This window comes from Myripristis murdjan, chromosome 15, assembly GCF_902150065.1.
Source record: "Myripristis murdjan chromosome 15, fMyrMur1.1, whole genome shotgun sequence".
Lineage (NCBI taxonomy): Eukaryota > Metazoa > Chordata > Actinopteri > Holocentriformes > Holocentridae > Myripristis > Myripristis murdjan.
The window spans coordinates 24,371,879-24,382,035 of NC_043994.1; the positions used below are offsets into that span (position 1 = coordinate 24,371,879).

The 10,157-nt window shown below is 41.6% G+C and overlaps 1 protein-coding gene across 1 annotated transcript in view; it reads left to right on the forward strand.

Moving 5' to 3' along the window:
- Positions 1-9,207, forward strand: part of disc1 (DISC1 scaffold protein) — a 49,583-nt gene extending 40,376 nt beyond the window's left edge. The window contains exons 12-14 of the mRNA XM_030071126.1: positions 278-322; positions 5,164-5,287; positions 7,939-9,207. Of these exons, the coding sequence (XP_029926986.1) occupies positions 278-322; positions 5,164-5,287; positions 7,939-8,129 (360 nt within the window). The 3' untranslated portion in view covers positions 8,130-9,207. The remainder of the gene's footprint in view (positions 1-277; positions 323-5,163; positions 5,288-7,938) is intronic.
- The last annotated feature ends 950 nt before the right edge of the window (positions 9,208-10,157 follow it).

Genomic DNA, 10,157 nt, shown 5'->3' on the forward strand with positions numbered 1-10,157 from the left:
CACAAACAATATGTTAGCCTCCAATAGGTACAGTAATTACCTCCTTCTTTAGCAAAGAATGTACAATTACACTCTCTGAATACTAACAAAGGCGCCTACCGACGAGCCAGTTAATCTATTTTCTCCTTGTCAGTTTTGGTGATGAATAATTGCAACCTCCTCTCATTATGATGATGCTGCACACATACAGTACACAGCCAACATAATTGCATTTTCAATAATTCATGAGCAGGTTTATGACTGGTTGGCCTCAACAAATGTCTCTCCTTTGTTGCAGAAATTGGAGGAGTTTTTGTTCTGCATGGAGGATAATCACCCAGAGGTAGGTTTAAATCTAACACTGGCTCTGCTGCTACAGGCCTGAATGTGTCCAGTATCACTGAGGGACGTCAGTACCTCTACATTGACACTGGGTTTACTGGGACTCAGAGGCATCCATCATCTGACCTCGGCTCAAACGTGACCTCTGGCACGTCTTTGACCGGCTGATCAATACCGATCCGCATGAAAAGCCTCTGTTGTTGTCCCAGACAGTGTCTGAGCTTGCATGATCCCTTTGTAAAACCTTTATTTATCCAAGGAAAGGTTTTGCTGAGCATGTGTTCTCTCTCTCAATTTTTTATTGTTTTTTTTTTTTATTATTGTTTTGTTTTTACCACATCCCATTCATACATTTGTACACATTCACACCTGCAAGCTTCGCAACACAGAAGCACCTGCTGTTGTGAAGGAACAAACAAATGTTCACTTTCCCGGGCCGGCCCACAGTTTCCGACCGGTGATCTTTCAATGACCGCGCTCTAACGTAGTGGAGTCTGACAATGACATGTACATCGCTAAGTCTGATTTCTTCCATTACACACACAACAAACTTAAAGCACCGAGCAAGAAAAGAAAGCCGGGTGGGAAAAATATCAGTCAGTGTGAAAACAGGTTCCATCTTAGCAGAAGAAAGCAGGTCCTCTTGAATTCCCCTTTAAAAAAAATATTTGGCCTTAAAAGTCAAGAAATAGTCTTAAATTTGAATATACCTGGCTCATTTGTCCATTTAAAAATGAGTCAAATTCTTCCACATCAGATCAAACTTTTCCTAAGGAAAAAAAAAACACAGAGTCTATCGCTGAGCCAGGTAATTGTCTCCATACTTGACCTGTACTTTACTGGATATCCAACTGGCCTTGTACTTACCTGTAGAGAGAAATCCAAGACAATCATTATAAGTTCTGTGGGAAAAAGAAATGGTTAGCTTTATTACAATAGCACCCTCCTATCTAACTGAAGTGAGCATTTTTCAGAAACCCCTCCCCTCAAAAAAGACTGGAAATTCAGTTGATTGCCACTATTATGAATTTCATTCTGATTTTTCTGGGTTTCTTTTCTCGACAAAAACCCTTTGACAGCTGCATGTGAGCTTTTCACCTCAGGGGAGATTTCTAATTTAAGATTGTAACCTTCCTCACTTCTATCTGAACATGAAGCGAGTGCGATACTGACGTTTAATCACATTGGAATATTGATTAACTAGTAAAAACGCCACGGTTCAGTTGGAGCAAAGTGTGATGCATCACCCGGTCAAACGCCGTGGTGTCGGTATCTTCCTGTTGACGGAGTTGGTCGTTTTGTGGCCAGGCTCGATTCTCCGCCTCGCAGTGAGTCTGACCTTTTTCTCCTCTCCATAATGACTTTAAGTAAATGATTTCCACTTAGCAGCTTCCTAGCTGCCCTGCTGCCGCAAAGGAGATTGATTGGCGAGCGTGTGTATGTCGATGTGTGTGTGTGTGTCTGTGTGTGTTTTAGCACTACTCTATTTTCTTCTAATCCCTACTAATTGTTCCTTTATCCTTTCAAGGTCCTTTGAATCCTCTTTAATATTGACCTACAGAGTGTAAAACAAGTAAGAGGACTGATAGATAGATAGATAGATAGATAGATAGATAGATAGATAGATAGATAAAATGCAGGGTTTATACAATACTGTGCTGCACCAGATGAACAGCTGCTCATACTTGGCTTAAAGCTCTTATATGGTATTTATTATATGGTATATATTTCTTAATCATGTACTCCTGATCGTCCAAATTGTCCAAAAATTGATTTTATTGTGACCTCATTTTTGCAATTATACTGTCCAAAGAGGCATTGATACAAGTTGTGTGTATTTGCAGACTACCAGTGTTATGTGCATGTAGCAGTCTCTTATTAATCTTAAGTACTGTTGTTCACTGCAGACCCACGAGCTAGCTAACTGCAAGTTACCCTGGATACCAGTGATAACAAAGGGACTACTTAATCATACGCTTGTTAATTTCATTTGAGAACAAAATGAATTAACCAGCTTATTGCTTGTAAAAGCAATCACGACTTTGAGTACAATATTGGTGCAATATTGTCACTTGGTGTTGCCCACCTGGTGCAAAGTGTCGGGCCTGACAGCACCCGTGGGAACACTGCGCAATTACCCACTGCCTCTCTGTCATTATTGCTTAAATAACCATACCCATGCATACATCAGTCTGAATATTGAATTTTTAAATAATTTGCTGAGGTTCATGGTTCTGTAATCTGCTTTGTTGTCTTTGGGCCAAGTGACATTAGTACTAATATCCATCAAAAGTCAATACATCATTGCGTGAATGCAATGGATCCTATTATGCAAATCATCTTATTGTTGAAATCTCATTTTGCCATGTTTCCTTGTTTGTAAAAGGCAGAGGTACCAGAGAAGGCAATTAGCATTGTTTTGATCATGCCCAAGAGCAAAATAAGGTGATTTTTTTTAAGAGGGATTTTTTTAAGGGATGTGTACAGAGTTGGTAACATAATGTCAAGGATGTCTCCAACTGGGTGACAGATCCACTTTTGTTCCATTTTGCATCTCAGTCGGAGGGCGCAGCAGGCACTCTACACTTTTTGTTTGTGTTCAGGTTTTTTGGTTCCCTCTGTGTATTCAAGGCTTGAAGTGGTCACAAGGAGAGAATGTTTAATAAGTTGGACTTTTAATGTGTAAAAATAGGTAACACGTTAATGATAGTGACCTTGCACTAAATTAACGTGTGTGCATGATTCATTTCTGCTCTTTATGCTTCTGGGCTTGGAGAAAAAATGGCTATGATATGACAGGTTTTTTTTTTTTTTTTTTACCACAGGAAGGAATTTTCATGTGGGCTTCAAGTAGTCTACCAGTAGCCTGTACCTGAAATTTCATCCTTGATGATTTAAAATTAGGCTTTCTTTAGTAATTAAAGAGAACTTGTAAATTATTGGTTGAATGAATGGGTATTTTTGAACGGCACTGTTAATTTTTTGTGGTGAGTGATATTTTTTCATTAGAAGACAATAAATAAAAGATATTGTTGGCCAGGTGGGGGTGCTCACTGGCCTGGTGGTCCACCAGTCCTCTACAGCTGTGTGTGTGTGTGTGTGTGTGTGTGTGTGTGTGTCTGTAAGTGACTCTAGAGAGACTGACTGGAGGCCGTAAAGCAGACATCAATCACCCACATAAACAGATCCTCTATCTGCTAAAGAATCCCTAAGCAACGCACATAACCTTAACTGCTTAAAAACAAACACCCGGTTGGATTCATGGATTGAGTGTCCTCACTGGGATTCCCAGCGTCACATCAGGGGATGCAGGGTGATGCCCAGGGGCAGGGCAGCTCTGTCCTGTGGTGACTGTTTGTTCACCAAACTGTCCCACGGACAACAAACAGGATATTTGATTTTGTCCTGTGGCGTGCTGTGGCTTTAACCTTAGTTAATTGCTTAATTGCATCAGGGATGACTAGTACATATTATGATGCCTCAGGCGTGTGATGTTGTTGTACATTTTTTTTGGAGTGTTACATCACCTATTCCAGGGCCGGGACCAGAGCGGAGCCCAGACGTGACTTTCCGGTGATTGTTTTGACACCGCTGGGCTGCAGGGACTTGGTCTTTTCTACCTGAAGCTATGAGTCAGGCTACACTTCCTTTGTGTTGCTTGACAGCAACACTTATTTTTTTCTGTGTGCATGTGTGTATGTCTGTTTGCTCAAGTGTGTGTATCTGCGTGTGTGTGTGTGTGAGTGTGTGTTCCTCTATGCTTGATAAGTGTGAAGAAAGTAGGACACGATGTCTGCAAAGGGGCCTGTTCTAATTATGGTCAGCTCTACCCTGTGTATGTGCTGCCCTACTGCACTCTGCTCCTCTGCCCACCTGCACTACTCGCCATCCTCTGATACACACACACACACACACACACACACACACACATACACACACATATGGCCTTATGGCACCCTCAGGTGATTTTAGGCTTCACAGATGTTGAATGCTGCACAGATAACCACCTGGTGAGTACTGTGTGCATTATGGCCTCAGCTCTTTTCCAAATAAAATATTTTGGCTGCCTCGGGTTTTGGCTTTGCCCTTTTGTTTTCTTTGTTTGTTTGTTTGTTTCTGGTTAAATCCGGGAAATGTCAATATTGCCTTTGCTGGACACAAGAGCCTCCGACAGATCCCTGGCCTTTGCTTCTTGAAACAATGTGCAACAGATAATCTGTTTCATAAATAAATGTTTGCTTGTCATGCAGTGCCATCACTGCTTGTGAGTTAATGACTGTGATGGTCATGACAGTCAACAGTACTTGAAACAGTAAGTGCAGTTTGGCAGTCTAAATAATTTCGGTAGCCTCTTGTCACAGGATGATTTTTCAAGTAGAAAGTCTCCTACACTGCAAGCAGTCAAGTGATTTATTCAGTTATTGAGTCTTAAAATCTATTTTTTTCTTGAAAAATTGAAGAAATGTTCAAGCGGGGTGACATAAAGTAATTTTACGTATTAAGAGTGTTGTACTTTTTTGTAGACAGTCCCTGTAACACGTGAAGTTGCATTGGGAAAAATGATTTCTTGTTGAGATTTTCAAATTCTCTACCAGCAAGTCTTAGGTTTTAATGTTGTACCTCTAATAAAAACACATGAAAATGTATCGTTTTTGATCATTCATTTTCAAAGTCAGACTCCGATATTACGGATATATTTCAGTTTCTCTGTGATTTCGTGTGTGGAGTAGAGCCAAATGGGGTCCCGACGCTGAGACTGAATGCCAGTGCATTGTTTAATTTACTGATCCCCCCTTCCTTCCCCTCCTTATCTTCTCATCCCTTGTTTCCCTTTCCTTCCAGGACGAGTGCAGCGAGGCTGAGGCTGCAGACCTCACAGAGCGATGTGAGCTGATCAGCGACAGACTGATGACCTTGGAAGACGAATTGCAGACGGCCATACTCAACCGAGATCAGGCCCTCACCCATATCCTTTAACTGCAGTCTCAGTGTACACACACACACACACACACACACACACACACACACAAACATGTATGTATGTATATCTGTGCTGTGTTTGTGTATTGTGTGTGTGTTCATCTGTCTTGGGGACCTAGTTTTGCCAAAGTCTTGCATTTCTCCAAAGTCCACATCCAAAATACCTCAACGCTGACTGATGTTATTCGCCTGTGACTCTACTTTTCTGGAAGAAAAAAAAAAAAAAAAACAGAAAAGAAAAACAACTTGTCTTATCTGACATTATGAGTCCATTCACGCAGGGAACTGAAGATAAACTGGGATCAGAGGATTTTTCTTGACAGGCTGGACAGCCCCTCTCTCTCTCTCTCTCTCTGGGACGGCTGGAAAATGAAAGTGGTAAAAGTCCAAGCAAGGTTATTAGAGGGCTGTTGATGCGAGCTGCCAGTCACCACGAGCTGAGATTAAAGTGGGCAGACAGGGCCAGCGCTGTGGCAGATAGTGGAATGTCACTGTAATGACTCTGCTCCCATCACATCTTAATGTCCATCCTCCCACTGACCCTCCCCACACCTCCTCTGCCTCCCCTCCTCCCCTGCCTGCCCACTTCCACTCGCTTGATCTGGCTCGGAGGAAATTACAATATCCATGATAATGACTCAAATGAAACTGTTGAAGCTGATTACAGGTCACAATGCATCATTTTCCGTGCTAATTAGAAAGCTGATTGGAAATAGATTAGCGTGTTTTTCTCGCTCCACTTTTGCCCCCTCCCCATGTGAAGAAAAATAGAAAAGGCAATGTGTGGAAAAGGCAAAATGTGCCACACATTATGGTGTTATTTTCAGTCACAACTCATTTCTTTTCTTTAAAAGGAGACTGCCAAAAATACTTTCACAATCCATCCACAATAATAAAGAGGATTATTTAGTGCTAGATTTCATTTTTCCTCTTGATCTTTAAAAGCAGGTTGTTACTGAGTGTAGCCGCCACTCTCAGTTGAAGTGTCCCAGTACTGTTTTCACATCTGATTAGAGATTCATGTCCCCTGCCAGGCTGTCAGGGGTCAATGAAGGCCCCTCCACCGCCTGTGTGATATCACGCCAACGGAGCATTTGAAAATAGACGACAGATTGACGTCTCTCCACCTCTCTGTTTCCGTGCCCTTAAATGACGCTCATCTCAGGTTTGCAAGCACTGTGGACGTCTGCGGACACTGAGCATACAGGACAATATCGTTGTTTTTATTTTGTGGGATAATGCAGTGGTTGCCATGGTGCCACAGGACTTTTTCGTATCCATAGGTCTTAATCAAGTCCATTACCCGTTTTCCATTAGATCATATCAGGGCCAAGTTCTTGGTTCTTGGACGAGGGTTCAGGGAGCAAAGCGGGTTCCTAAGCTCTTGTGTGTTTGTGGTTTCACCAAACCCCGAGAGCTGCAAACCTAATGCAATTGATGAGGAAGTGTCTAGTCATTCTGTGTGCAACTGACGCAAGATGTCAAAGCTGTTACTGTCGTGATTATTCACTGTTTTACTGCTGTGATTTTGCATTTGGTTTTGGGGAGAAGAGACACCCAGAGTTTGAAAGCAAGATTGAGGATGCAAGAAAAGCAAGAGCTTAAAAGAGGATGCTACTTTCACTACAGATCTCTTCATAGCACAATCTTTTAATAATTTGTGTTTGCGCTGAACCAATCGTTCCAGTCAGTAAACACAGTAAACAACAGGAAGATCAACCGACCAATCAGCCAATCAGGGATGCTCAACACTAAAATTCAACCCCAGTGGTCTCAGGTTCCTCTGATGGAAATGGGCACGCGTTCCTGGTTCCTCAAAATGGATTCTGTGTTCTGGGGACAGTTCCTGTCCTGGAAAAGGGGGGACACTCTCTCTCAACACCGTACATGATGCGGGTGAATGGATGACCACGGAAATAGCGATGAAAACTGAGACAGATTCTAGGAAAACGTTGCAGACCTCTGTGGTCAGGTATGAGGTCCTAAAGACGGGGTTGAACTTTATTGTCCCGTGTCGCCTTAGAAGTCTCTTTGAACCTTCTGCAGTATTCATGAAAGGCTCTTTAACGGCTTGTTAATTATGAATGAAGACAATCTGTGTCCATTCAGAGAGCAAAACGAGCCATCGGGTCCCATCTGCCATCAAAGCCATCCCTTTGATTTGCCACTTAAGCCGGACACTCACACGATTAATTTGAGTCTCTAAGCAGGTTAAACAATCCCCCTTTGATGAGAGCCTCTATCCCGTTTCATTGACGGCCTATGAATAATTTAGCGGGGCAGCCTGTTTGCTTGGGCCCCTCACACTGGCACCCAGCATCACAGATGAGATGAGCTCATGAATACTGAATTGGTTGAAGTTAAATTGAGTATGACTCAATGATCTGACCCAATAATCAGAGTTTGGTGGCCAAGTGGGGGAGATTGATGACTTCATCAGGTTATGGCCGCCCTCTGCTATTATCATTAACCACAGAAGAATACTATTGTCACATTTGCTCTGGTAATTGCCGGCCTGTCTGTTATCTACGTATTGACGTGTGTGTGAGCGTGATTTTCAGTTGTGTGTAAATCTCTGCAGATTCGTGGCATCAGATTTCTTTACCTCTCAGGGTTATTCCTTAACTCTCGCTGCACAGTCCTTAGAAAAGGAGGTTCGGCAGGTAAAGGCCACGCTCCAAAGCATGCTGGCACAGCTCAAAGAGGAGGAGATTGAGGAGGACGCAAGTGTGCTGCAAGATGGTGACCTCATGGAAAATGGGATTGAGGAGGAGGAGGAAGAGGAGGAGGAAGAGGACCAGTACTTCAGTGACAGCTGGGACATTTGATATGGATGTCCGTAGCGTTTTATGACCACTCACACAAAGACAGGCTTTCTCCAGTGACTGACCTCCTGCCACTCCCTGAGAGATTGACCTCGGCTTTGCAGTAGAAGTGACCCCATATCCATTTTTACTGTAAGCGCACCCTCAGATCGCTTCTGCCCCCAGCCTTTTGTGCTATTGTTCAAAGTCTGAAGAAAAATAGAGATTGAAGTTTAAAGCATGGCGCTGAATGTCCACTGACAATGCTCCTGATGCTTGAAAAAACAACGCTTGAAGACCTTGGATATCACAGAATTGGTGCAGACAAATCTGCCATTAATTAGATTGATGTCATGTTGGTCAGTATTACAAGTATTACTGTATCTATATTAGCTACGGCCACAATTGTGGAGCCTTTTTTTTTTTAATACGTTTTTGTCCCCTGAAATGTCTGTCCGCCACTATACTGACTTTTATGTGAGCAAAGTTTGCCACTAAAGGTATTTTCACATTCCTCTAGTGAAGGTGCAGGAGCCTCTACATGACCTTTAAAATCTAAAATTCAGACGTACCCGGGGCCAGCTGACGGGGTGTTGCTTTGCATATCATGAGCAGCATCTCCACCTATTTTTTTCCATGATTATGATTTCATGATTATCAAATATGGCACATTTTTTCATGAGTGTTGCAGGGCGGGACTTCTGCGTCTTGTAAACACAGCAGCAGGGTGGGTGGGGACTATTTCATAAATATAGACATTTTCATAGATCTGTGCATTTTTAATAAGGGCAAGGTTTGGAGTTACATTGAAGGCACTAAAGGATGTTTTTTCATGGGGAAAAAAAACTCCTAAATATGTAATATTGATGAATGGAGATTATTTTTAGGGGCTTAATAAATGACTGGAGGGGAACTTTAAATGAGAACCAACTCAAGCTGACAAATGCATGAAGTGAGCACATGACTTAATGGCTGAGTCTAGTTGGCCCAAGTCCTTAATTTTTAAGGTGCCTGCTTGACATTTTTGCCAGTTTCATCTAAATGGTTGTCATTTATGCGATTTCAATTACTATAGCTTTAAAATTAAAACTAGCAAGTGTTTTTTTTTTTTTTTTTTTTTGACGCCTGTGAGCAAACAGATTAATAATCATAAAACAAATACATGACATTCCATTTGTCACTACGTTTTATGGAAGCCTGGAATTTTTGTGTAGGTTTCTATGCTTGCTTGTGCTCAGATGAATTGAGTTTCCTTTGAATTTCCCTCCCAGCGGACAGTCACCCTTAAAAATGTATGTATGTAGCATTTTTATCCAGCTAGAAACGGTAGAGCATATACGAGGGGTTTTTATATAAAAACAATGTTAGACCTTTTGAGACACTTTAATACTCGTGAATTGCAGATATCTGGCTGGCTTTAGTGTAACCAGGTAAATTAGTGCCTTAGTGTTTTTTCATGAAGTTTTTATTTAGAGTCAAATTCTCATGTCCTCACCTCATGTCTTACTATAAAGTTTAATTTTTACCGAGGACCAAGTGAACAATCTAAATGTTTTTTTTTTACTGTCAAAGTCTTGCACATGAACTGAATATGATATGCTCAATTCTTAGCCTGCCTTGCCTCTTTTTTTGCTTTTCCGCTCAAATACGATTGGACTTCGGTTAGGTGCAGTTTTTGTCCAGGAAACATTGTCATCGTGGTGCTACATGTGCAAGCTGACTTGAACACATCAGTTTATCACTTTAGCGACTGGAAAATGTAGTAATGTTTTCTTTGCCGTCCGGTTTTCTTTAAAGCAGCGGTTCATGACTGCAGATGCTATTTGTTTTGAGCTCCAGCTAAATGTCATATGCATAAAATGTTGAAGGACAAAAAGTCAGTGGGCACAGAAAAAAATATTTGTAACTGCTGTTTGTTCTTGTTTGTCTAAAATAATGCACTTTGTTATTGTTGTTTTTTTCACTGATTACTTTTGAATGAAGGATTGTTGTTTTTTTTTTTGTTTTTTTTGTTTCCAGAGACAATGTCACTTCTCATGTTCATTCCACTGG